Source organism: Ailuropoda melanoleuca, chromosome 19, assembly GCF_002007445.2.
Source record: "Ailuropoda melanoleuca isolate Jingjing chromosome 19, ASM200744v2, whole genome shotgun sequence".
Taxonomy (NCBI): domain Eukaryota; kingdom Metazoa; phylum Chordata; class Mammalia; order Carnivora; family Ursidae; genus Ailuropoda; species Ailuropoda melanoleuca.
Genome location: NC_048236.1, coordinates 17,754,480 through 17,767,448, shown reverse-complemented (window position 1 = coordinate 17,767,448; position 12,969 = coordinate 17,754,480). Strand labels below are relative to the sequence as shown.

Below are 12,969 nucleotides of genomic sequence, written 5' to 3'. Positions count from 1 at the left end.
TTTATTTCGCTTATATGACACCGACTGTCATTATAATAGAGTATTTCAGAACTCACTGAATGTTGCATTGTGGTGTTGATTTCATGCAACTTTTCCCCTCAAAAAACAAAAGGTAGGATAAATAAATTTCATGGGAGCATACAAAAAGCCTGTATTTGACTAAATATCGTTAGGTTCTTCAAAAATTAAATGTGCTACAGAAATAAAACAGCACCTCATCTTTTAGCAGCTTCAAGAGCATGTTATAAATAATTATTTTGAAAAACAAATACTAAAGGTATGAAAAGTGTAACCATTTTGATTTTCTCTTGCTTTCTTACACAGAATACACAGCCCGTTAGCAAAGGTTTTCTTGCAAACATCAAGAATTGTAGCGATAGCCTTGGTGGCCAGTATTTACTATCATTTTATCTTTACAGTACTTTTAACTTCTTTTGCTGCTGTCAGCCTGTTGTGCTCAGTCTAATCTGGTGAAGTTTTATTGAACACCCCAATGCCTGGTTAAGAACTTCAGGCTAGCGCGTGTGCCCTACAGTGATACGGGTGACTCCTCTGACAGACATGATTGCACAGAGGCCTGGCTCGCCAATCTGATTACAGCTGTGTTCTGGATGAGTGAGGGTGCCATAAATCTAACCTCCATGTAAGTGAAGTGTCACTGTGACATTTCATCAGATTTGTCCTCAACTGACTTGCCTTTTTATTTTAAGCCAAAATTGGCATATAAGATCTTAAATCGGCATCAGTTCAGTAACACTCTTTAAAAAGTGCTTTGTAATAATGGAACTGTAAACTCACTGAACTGAGGACAATTCTACCCTGAGGAATATAATTTTTGTTACACTTTTGCTGGCTGGCAAAACAGTACTTACTGAGTTGTGTTTGTTCATTTGTTGTTTTTTTTTTTTAACCTAAGCCGTCTTTACTGTTGTGTTTTTCAACTGGAATATTTCACTGACATCTCACTCAAACTTAAGACACAGTTGCTTAAGTGTTACCTGTATATTAATACTAAGCTAGAGCTTAATTATATTTTAATTTAAAAAAAATTCAATAGTGAATTAGTTGAATATTTAGTATCTGGGTGTTATGAATTTACAATTTGGAGAGGTAAACTTAGAAACTGAATTAGATAATGCAAGCTGATTATCTTAATGTTTTATTAACTCTTTGTAACTCTTTGTTCCCTCTTGATTCTCTTTTTAATATATAAACCCTTGGAAATTAGGCATATTTGCAATTCCTACAAACATATGCAATTTCTTGTCATTATTCATTCAACATTCTTTTATTAGACTCTTCTTTGCTGGGTTCTCAAAATGCAGAGATGAAAGCAACACAGTGCCTGTCCCCATATTTTCAGATCTAGTAATAACTTAGCTGCTTCTAAGTGGAAAAAGGAAAGTGGTGTAGAGCAAAGGGGCACAGGATTGAATCAGAAAGACAGTTTCACGATGTTGCCCAAAGTCATGCAGTGCACAACTCCTAAACCTCTATTGTTTCATCTTAAAAATAAGTATAACTTCCTCTCTGCTTACTTTACAGTTTTTATATTTGAGAATCAAATGAGATGATGCAAGTAAAAACTATTATGATAGTATTTACCTACTACTCTTTACAAAGAAAAGTAGTACTACTACTTATGTTAAAATTCTGAGCTACATATCCCACAATGCAATATCAATGCTGCAAATACGCACATACTTGGAGAGCCTGTAACACATTATTTTAAAATATTTCGATACAGAGAGAATATATTTTTGCGAACTGTTCATCACAAACTAAGAATCCATTTGCTTTATCTACTAATTATTCATTACATATTTTGAAAAACTTCTAATGATATGCGTGCTTGGATAACTATCCCCACTCAAAACTGACTGAGTGTTTAAACCAACTAACAGAGAACATGGAGAAAAAGAGCTAGGGGAAAGTATTATCATAATTTTATAACTGTTTAATTGTGCTTACTCCAAGAAGTCTCAATCAAGGCAACACTTAGAATAATTTTTGGTGGATACCTACTATGATCTAGACATTGTATTAAGCACTTCATGCACAAATCTCATTAATTCTCAGAACAACATTGTCAAATGTGGACTCAGAGAAGTTAATTAACTTGCCAGAATTCACACTGGCAATCAGAAGTACTCAGATATAACTAACCCCAATGTACTTTTTAAAAAAAATTTGTAATTCTAAAATACATTCTTTGGTAAATTTTCATTGATTTTCTATTCTCAATTTCTGATCACTGCCTGGTCAAAAAAAGCTTGTAAAAAACGGTAAGACTATACCAGATTCTAGAAATTATTCTCTAGTTGTCTAGTAGTCATGGAAATTTTAAGTTCAGGTCCAGGAAGAGCCCAAGAGCTCAGTTCAAAATTAATATATTTTAGCATCAGGTCAGGAACACTTCATATGGCCCTAGATAATTAAGACCAACAGTGATCTAATTATATATACTCAAGTTTGAACTAGACTATATTTAGCTGTTTTATCAATATATTGTTGGACTTCTCTTCCCAGCTTTCAATTTACTGTAAAAAACTGGGACTTCTATTAAAAAGCATCCATACGTGGGAAGAAATAAGTATTCTACAAAATTCATATTGGCATTTTTGTGATCTTAAATGGCATGTGTTTATCAATCTCTGACATAAACCATTCTATTAAATTTTCCAAGATAATAAAGAAAAAAGTAAATATAACCCCGATACTCTGTGGCTTAAATTTTGAGGAAAAAAAATTAAATAATTTTCGGAATGACAAAAGTGGACTCAGAAAATTGCCAAATTTATTTTGTTTGCCACAATAAAATATTAGAAAATATTTCTTGGCTTCTCCACTGTGACAGATTGGTTATAAAATTTCCTTAATTTACAACCTCTTCCTGTATCTACGCCCTTGGCCATGTGACTTGGCAGCTTCTCCCATCAAGAAGTGATATCTGTTTTTTCACCCTTGAATCTCAGTGGTCCTTCTAACTTGCTTTTGCCAATATTATACAGCAGGAATGACATGGTGCCAGTTCTAAGCCTAAGCCTCAAGAGGTATTACACTCTTCCATTGCTCTCTTGAATGTCCTGTGACCTGTGACCTATCATGTAAACAAGCACTGGCTAGCCTACTAGACAATGAAAGAACACATGGAATAGAAATGAGTTGTCCCAGTTGGGGCCATGTTAGATTGTTTGAATCTAACCAAAAGCAGTAGCGTCTAAGGTAGGCTGAATGAACCTTGGTGTAAGATAAGACTGCCTAGCTGAACCTCGTCCACATTCTCAACCTGTAGAATGGTGAGCCAAGTTAGCTGTTTTGAAGTGGTTTGTTGAATGACATTAGCTAACTAATAATTCACTTTTAACTGGTTCGGGGTCAAAAGTTTCCCTTTGAACCTGAAAACTAGACAGCTTTCCCATAACCATACAGGCACTGATTTTTGAACTCACTAGAGTACTGAATTTTCCATTCAGTATAAAGATTTAGCATTAACTATGCAACACGTAAATCTATATATGTGGAATATAAGGATATAACCTATCTCGGTAGATAGTTCTCCAAATTAAAGCACTTGTTAAGGACAAGGATAGGAAAAAATATATATATAAAATATATAAAAAAATATATAGTACATATCTGTCGTTGTAGTTTTTACTGTGTCCTCCTTTTATTCAGAAAAGATGCCATCTCATTCTTTGTAGAGCCACAAAATCAGACCAGTTTTTAGATCCTAAGTTTTAGGCTACTTCCTTTAGAAATCACACTACCTTCTGGTAAGGGACTGTTTTTCAAACCAGCATATCCATGGGCAATGGTCAGAGCCAAAGGAAATTGCCATATCCTATTGATTAGCAAATACTGGGTATAGGTATGGTTTTCTTTATTAGGGAATGAATATTGAATTAAAATAATAATATAGATTTTGTGAAAAAAAGCAAGAGAAAACAAACAATCTTGAAAAGGGAAGAGCACCTCTAAAACTTTAGGATCCAAGGAAAATGTCATATTAAATCAAATTCAAAAAATTATTAAATAGAACAATAATGTCATAAGGAAAGAACAAGTAGTCTTAAAAGGGCAAGAAGATGAGATGTAAAGTCAACAAGCTGAGATGAAAAGGAATCTAGGTGAGAGCAGAAAGGATGGCAATAAAACTAAAATTGCAGAATTTTAAGTAAAATACCCATTGAATCTACTGAAGAAAGTTAGTGACTTGAGAAGATCAAATCTGTAGAGAAGAACCTTCAGAAGTGTCCCCAGAATGAAGAGGAAAAAGGAATAGGAAATTATGAGATGATTATAACAGTTACCATTTACTGAGCAGTTACCACATGCCAGGTTTTTCCTTAATATAGTGCAGATTGCTTTGTTATCTTCACAACAATCCCATGATGTTTGTACTGTCATTTCCTATCATCACTTTACAGATATAAAACTAAGGCAAGGGGCACCGTGGGCATGGAGCTTGCTTCAGGTTCTCTCTCTCCCTCTTCCTCTGTCCCTCCCCCTACACTCTCTCCCAGTAAATAAATATGTAAGTAAATATGTAAGTAAAATAATAAAACTGAGGCAGAGAGAGTTCATGGAAGTTTCCTTATGCTGAAGAACTTGTAAATTGTCAAACTAGAATTTAAACCAAGACAGTCTGACTCCAGAAATCATGTTCTTGGCACCAATGTAATAATGTTGACCCTTTTTCTTGAAAAATCAAGACTTTAAAAGGAAACTTTCTGGTACAGAAAAAAAAACCTGTGTAAGTAGGTCAAAAGAATTTTCCAGATTCTGCCAAAGTTAATAAAAAGAGAGCCATACTAGGTGAGTCTTAGAAAAATTGTTCATATTGAAAGGATAGATTTAGAATGCTATAAAAACCCAGGTAGGAAGCAAAACAAAACAAAATGAGGTTACCTCCAAAATAAAAAAATAGTTTCTGCCTTAGGATTTTTCACTCCAACATTAAGTGCCAAAAGAAAACCAAATAAATCAAGATTTGAAAAAGGTAAGGTAGGGGGTGCTTGGGTGGTTCAGTTGGTTAAATATCCGCTCTTGATTTTGGCCCAGGTCGTGATCTCAGGGTTGTGAGATTGAGCCCCATGTCAGGCTCTATCTCTTTCTGTCCCTCCCCATCCCTCTAAAAAAAAAAAAAAATAGGGTATGGGCTATGGCAGAAATATCTGAAAAATTTTTATTCATGCACTAATGAAATACAAATATAATTTTTAGAAATATACTACTCATGTAACACTTTTTAAAAATGCTCAAAGATGTGTGCCCATAAACTAAAAATGAGGATTTCAAAGAAATAGTGCTGATGCTGAATCATTTAGACATAGAATATACTGTAAATGTTATTATAAATATGGATGGAAATGACAAAAATAATCTGAAAATGAATATACATAATATAAAAATAGTTGAATCAATGTTTAAGATTCCAAAACTCAGATAATGTTAAAAATACTAGGAAATGAAATGAGTCCTGCGTCTGGGTGTCAGGTTGGTGGTAGGGAAAGCAGTTAAATTGCTTTGCTGTCTAGGGAGAAATGATGTAAGCAAAAATCTCTTTTGAAATAAATGTAAACATCTGTGTAAAGTGTTAGAAAACCATAGTCAGGGGGCGCCTGGGTGGCACAGCGGTTAAGCGTCTGCCTTCGGCTCAGGGCGTGATCCCAGCATTGTGGGATCAAGCCCCACATCAGGCTCTTCCGCTATGAGCATGCTTCTTCCTCTCCCACTCCCCGTGCTTGTGTTCCCTCTCTCGCTGGCTGTCTCTATCTCTGTTGAATAAATAAATAAAATCTTTAAAAAAAAAAAAAGAAAAAAAAAGAAAACCATAGTCAGAATTACATTGAAAATTTCATCTCACTTAAGTGAGGTTTATACAGGTAATCATGAATATCCAAATATTAGGTAGTTTTATACCACCAGTACTCCCCAAAAGAAAATTATAATAGGCAAGATTATCTAAATAGATACAAAAACAATGCATATATCACTAACATCCTTTTGATTAAACCTCATAGGAAATAGGAATGGGAGAATACTTAATGGTTAAGACCATATTTTAAGTAAACAGAACATCATAGCCAGTGATAAGATGCTAATGAAACCAAAAAAAAAAGGGCTGTTGAAAATGAATAAGAAGAAAAAGTCTGCTTCCATTACCATTTACCATTGTGGAAGGACATTGAAATAAAACAAAAAAATAGGACAGTGAAATAACATGAAAATAAATAAGAGAGATAAATGGTAAAATAAATACAACATAGTTTTTATTATTTAGTTTCTAAGTCTTAAATATAAACTTGAAATCCATCGGAATTAATGGAAAAATCATTTTAATAGTGATACACCCAAAAACTCCAACAAAATAATAATTTTATATATTATTTCCAATTAATTAAAAGATATTCTAGCAAAGATGATCTATTTGACCACAGAACAAAAATACAATTTCTAGGAATAACCTTCTTGAGTAGTATGAAAGATGTATCTGAAAATAACTGGTAAGATATTGCTAATAGTTGTACAGAAACTTCAATAAATAAAGGGAAAGTAAGTGGGAAAATTTAAGAGCATAAAGATTCAAAGTTTAGTTACCAAAGAAGATTCTATAACATAGCTGGACAACTAGGCAGGACATCAATACCAGTTAGAATTAATTGACCTGGGAATGACATATAAAACAAACAAAACCACAGGGCTAAAAAAAGAGTAAAGTTTGTTTCACCTGTAAATAATGTAGGTAGTGCCTGGCTGGTGTGACATCATCATAATCACCCTAGATCCAGGCTTCTTAATTTGTTGCTCCACCATCGTCACCATGGTGCTTCCACCTCACGATTTTCAGATAACTAGTTGAATTCCGGCAATCCTAGCTTCGAGATTCCAACAAGAAGAGGGTAAAAGCAATGAAAAGAATGCCCCCTCCATTAAAGAACAGCTTCCAGTATTTCACCTTCCTTCTTACAGCACATTAGCCAGAACTTAGTCACATTGGAATACTTAAAGTTAAGAGAGGCTGAGAAATACAATCTTTACCTTAGATGGCGAAATGCCCCAGGAGAATATAAGGGCTTCGGTTACTTAAGGGAAAAAAATCAGAAAAGAGTATCAAGAGAAAACATATAGTCTCTTCAACAGGCATGTCAAGGAGATAAAATATTGAAATGCTTCTGGAATATATATTTTGTTTTGATTTTTGATCAAATAACAATAGAGGTGAGAGATATTAATCTGTTTCTGTAAAAGAGGGAAAGTTATACAGAGGAAACTCTTGGAAAAAAAATTGGACCCCTAGAGCAAAAGCCCAGAGACAGAATGTGGGACATGTTTGCAACATGAGAAGTTGATGTGTTTTGTTTAGAGCAGAGAGAGGATACTGAAAATGTTTTTAATGTCAGTTGCCTTTTTGGGTATTTTTGTATTTTATGCCATTAAATACAGCTTATAGCATGTATAGTATTATCTATATATGAAAAATTAGAAAATGCAAGCCAGAATATAAAGCCAAGGCAATCAGTGGGCACAGAATCCTATTTTGGATTTTGTACTTTTAAAAGCAACATCTGGCTATTTGAACTTTAAGACACTTGATTCTCTAGGAAATGAAGTATATTCATTGAGTATTTGAAGCAGAGATAGTTCTTCACCTGTTTTAAAAATTAAATTTACTAAGTTTTGTTGTATTGGTCTGAAAGAAAACTAAAGATTGTGAGAACAGTTATGTAGTCCAAATTCAGTGTGATTTAGGCCTAGATGGCAAAGAATAAACAATATAGAAAGAAATGAGAAAAAAGACAAGCCAAAGATATTTCAAAGTTTTTCAATTTGAAGGAATGAAAACCAAGAGTTAGTTCTAAAAGAAAAAAGTGGATTTCATTGAAAGAGGATAGATTTTGAGTGTTTTCAGGATATGAGAAAGGACATGATGTGAAAGTGACAAGATATGACACTGAAGTTATGGAAATCCAGTGAGGGAGAAATAGAATTGGGAATTTTCAGCTGAGAGAGAGAGATTTATTTCTTACCCATCATGATGCAGCTATTTGCATAGTTCTCATTATCTTGATCTCCTTGGCCCTATTGGGCATATGCATCAAAGGCAACATTTATTGTTAAGCTCATAAATGGGAGGTTATGTCCCCTAGCTCCCTTTCAGTCCTTCATGCTTGGTGGTTCAAAATGGCAAATCTAACTTCTACTACTGCTGTTGATGTGTGTGTGTGCTCTCTGTAGATGAGCATCATACAGCCTCCTTAATAACTTGGCCACAGGACAGATGAACCTCAGCAACTACTCAGTATGGTTAAGCGGGTTTCCCTTTTCTTCTGCTTCTTTTGTCTTTTTTTCCTTTGCACCTTAGCAATGGAAAGAGAACTGGTAGGGATGGAAGGAAATTGAAGCCAAATCCACAGGAGCCCCTTAAATGAAATATCAAGCACTAGCTCCTCAGCATAAGTGGTTTTCACACAGCCATTCATTGTGAGCCCCTACTGGGTTGAACCAAAGTGTCCAATGAATTGGACGTGCTTAGCCCTATGCCTGAAATCAGTCTTAAGAGAAAGGTCCTAGAAGCAAACATATTTAAACATGAGTTGATTTTCACTTTTGAATTGTTTGTGTTTGACTACCATGAAAGATTTAAATCACATATATCTCAAATTTATGAAGGACAAATGAAATATGTAGTGGAAAATTGTAAAACCAAATCTTTTGTGAAAACTGAGTGGATTTAACATATCAGTAAGTATAATTTACAATTCTATATGTATGTAAACCTTTAGATTAAGAGTATAAAGATTACATTCATGATACCTAGGGAAGTATTTTTGTACTATGCTGTTTATATTAAGTGATTCTCAAATTTTGATATGATAAAAATTAAAGGAATATCCATTATTGAATCAGTACCCTTTATAGTTACACATAGGAATATATAAAACAGAAATTTCTGTTTATCTGGGAGGCTAGTGAGCTTTTCTTGCTACGTGGTATGCATGAGATTCTCCAGAGAAGCAGAAGCAGCAGGAGATACACACACACACACACACACAGACACACACGCATACATATCATATACGTAGATATTCTTAGACATCTTATGTACATGTACGTATATATGATATCTAAAAGGAGAAATATCATGGAAATTGGCTCAAGCCATTATGAATGATAAAATATGCATGATCCTGTTGTCTGCAAGCTGGAGACCCAGGAAAGCCAATGGTATAATTCAGTTCGAGTCCCACGGCCTGAGAAATGGCAGGCTGCTGGTGTAAGTCCAGGAGTCTGAAGACCTGAGAACCTGAAGGTCCAATATCTGAGAGGAGGAGAAGATGGATGTGCCAGCTCAAGAAGAAGGAGAATTCCCCCTTCCTCTGTCTTTTTGTTCTATTAGGGCCCTCAACGGACTGGATGATGTCAGCTATGTTGGTAGGGGTAGGTCTTCTTTATGAGTGTACTGATTCAAATGCCAGTTTCTTCTGTAAAAATCCTGTCATAGTCCATTCAGGCCTCTATAAAAAACTACCACAGACCATGTAGCTTATGAACAACAGACATTTGTTTCTCATAGTTCTGGTGGGTAAGAAGTTCAGGATCATGGACCTGGCAGATTTGGTGTTTGGTTAGTGAGAACTTCTTGGTTCAGGCTAGCTCTCTTTTAACTGTGTCATCACATGATGGAAAGGGCTAGGGAGCTCTGTTGGGCCTTTTTTGTAAGGGTACTAATCCCATTCATAAGGGCTCCACCCTCATGTCCTAATCACCTCTCCAGGGCCCTTGCTCCTAATACCATCCACCTTGGGGGCTAGCATTTCCACATGTGAATTTTGGGGGAACAAACATTCAGGCCATAGCATGGTGGTAGTCTAGATACTTAGAAATGAAGTCAGAAAGTATAAACTTTCTCTTGATAATTTGTATAATGGACAAACATACAACAGAGTGACCTACTTGCTGTTTTCTGTACATTAGGACATTTTACACACACACACACACACACCCCTATATGTACACAAACATGTAAACTTTTTACCCCACACACGTGGCTATTAAAGTGGTATAATTGAATTAATTCTTACAATAGATTGACAATGTTCTTTGAGGTGAAACAGTTGTATTAAAACAGCAGTAACTCGTCTTTACTACATAAATGGTTATGTTTATTGAATTCAATTAGAAACAAATCAATATGTCATAAATAATTTTTAAAAGATAAAAGGAATATGGTGGAACATTAATCCCCATCACTAAACATTTTGCTACCAGTAACTCATATGTACATGAAATTTTTCTTATCTGTTTAGTAGAAATATTAATTAAAAATAAATTACAAAGAGAAAACTGGATAGTGGGAGAAAAAAAAGATGATAACAATAGACTGGAAAAACATCATTTCAGTTGAGGAAGTTTCTAGTGAGAATTTGAACATCTAATCATTTCAGAAATTTTTTTCCCCTAAGTTTTAGGGTTTTTTTAAGAGTAGGTCTCATTTTTTCCCTCTTAACTTCTACACCTCCTACTCACAACACAGTCCATGACTGGCTGGTTTTTGCTTTACCACCTCTACTGAAGTTGCTGTCATCATGGTCAACAGTGATGGCTTAAATGCTAAAAATAAGTGAATGTGTTTCAAACCTCAGTTCCTTCTGTCTCTCCATTGCATTTTACTTTCCTTTCTCTTCCAAACACTTTATGCTTGATTTTCCATGTAATCCTTTCCAAGTTTTACTCTCGCTTTTATATTCTTTCTTTTCTGTCTTGGTCAAGTCATCATTTACATCAACTTTCCTTTAAAGCTGATAGTCTCCAAAACTTTGTCCTTAGCTCTGTTTCCTTTTACTCTGTAATATGTAATTTCATACATTTTCATATCTTCAGTCAATTCTGCAAGGTCATTTCCTCAAAGGCAGTGTATTGACAGGTGTCTCAGTCAGGGTCCAAACACTTAAAACAGCACATGTTAGAACAACTTAAGCAGGATTTATTTACTAAGTGGCAATAATGCAGGGGTGAATGGAGTGTGGTCAAACCACAGGATAGTAGAGAAACCCCAGCAAGCAGCTGACAAGCTGTTATCACCCCTAGACCCAAAGAAACAAGGGAAGGAGAAGATATGGAGGAGCAGTGGCTTCCATCAAGGGATTCAGCCAGCTTGACATGACCTCAGCCAGGGATAAATATTGCCCTAACCTCAGTTTCCTGCTTCCCTCCCAACACTGGCTAGGGTTCCTCATTGGGCCAAAGAAACCAAAAGCCAGAGAGCATAGAAGCCCTGTTGATGTAATCAGATGGGTCAGTTTCCTGTACATAGACCCTGGTGGAACAAGCAGGAGAGTGACTCTGGAAGAGCAAACCAATATATCTGGTATAGTGATATAGACTGAACATAGTATGTGCTACACAGACATCAAACACACACACACACACACACACACACACGCACACACCCACAGTTTTCCAAACTAACATATCCTGTGAAATGTCATAAATCTTTTAAAATAATGTTGTAACATAATACTTTCTAAATAATGAGAAAATAGACACAATGATATAAAAAGGGGTTAGAGAATCAAGGCCTTCTGGGAGCAGAACTATAGAAAGTCACTAAAATCTGGCTTTCTTGTTCCAGATTCCCTAAAGAAGAGAATCTGAATTAAGAGTTTATATTGGTTAGTCCCCAGAATGAGAAGAATCAGGAAATGAAGCAGAGAAGAATGAGGATAAATGAATGAATGAGGAACGGGACCACAATATCATAAGAGTCATAGCTCAGCCATATGGGACATCTTATGAGTAGCTTATACAAGACATCATAACAACAGTCTTTGGGGGAGAAAGATTAATGTACTCACTGACCCCTTCTCTCCCTCTGACTCCTGTTGGGTAAAGTTCATCCCCATGGGATTACTCCCCTGAATTTACAAGTTGTCTTCACACCAACTTCATTTACACTTGGAGGAAGCGAGTGCCCAGCTGGTTCTGGGCTCTGGTGCAGTGGTCCCCCTGGGATACACAGTGTCATGTGAGGGATCATTCAGTGCAGACCTGAATGAAGCCTTCTTTAATGGCATGAAAAATGAAACACTGGGGCTCACCATGGTGGTCAGAAATCCTGAGAAAATATTTAAGATTGTGAAATTATTTGTGGTGATGGTTGTGGCATTAGCAGTGACATAAGACCCTACTATAGTGATACAAATAAGGTAAGATTTTATTAGCTATTCTCATAAGAAAGCCAATGTATAAAATATAATGCCTATTTATTACTTTCAATAGAAAATGTGACTTGCAAACACTTAACAATTATATCTAAGCATATCCTTTCACTTAGCATAAAACCTGCCGAACACTATAGTAGTGTTTCTTAAGAGTTTCTGCTGTGTGCAGTTAAAGGCTGAGAAGAGTAAACAAATACTCACAGAAATCTACCTTACTCCAGTAGCAGAGTTCAAAGAAAAATTACATTAAAATGTTATGTTTTATCTTAAACCACACAAATATTAATTATTAAACAATTTAAATGATACATAATTAATTTGGGGGAATATTGATGCTCATGGAAACCTCCACATTTACATTATGGATTTCAGTACTTCCTGACATGTAGTTAAAACCACTGACTTATAGAAGAAAGTCTAGGGGCACCTGGGTGGCTCAGTCGTTAAGCGTCTGCCTTCGGCTCAGGGCATGATCCCAGCATTCTGGGATCGAGCCCCACATCAGGCTCTTCTGCTAGGAGCCTGCTTCTTCCTCTCCCACTCCCCCTGCTTGTGTTCCCTCTCTTGCTGGCTGTCTCTGTCAAATAAATAAATAAAATCTTAAAAAAAAAAAAAAGAATAAAGTCCAGACTTCCCAACATATGTAATGATCTTTCTGATCAAGACCCTACACATTTATTCACCTATTTTAAAAACACTGAATGTCATCACTATTCAAAAGACTGGAATACATTGAAGAGGG

General features: G+C 35.5%; 1 protein-coding gene across 1 annotated transcript in view; it reads left to right on the top strand.

The window, feature by feature from the left end:
• EYS (eyes shut homolog) overlaps positions 1-12,969 on the top strand; it is a 1,484,071-nt gene that overhangs the window by 999,658 nt on the left and 471,444 nt on the right. The window contains 1 exon segment of the mRNA XM_034648271.1: positions 325-418. Coding sequence (XP_034504162.1) covers positions 325-418 — 94 coding nt within the window.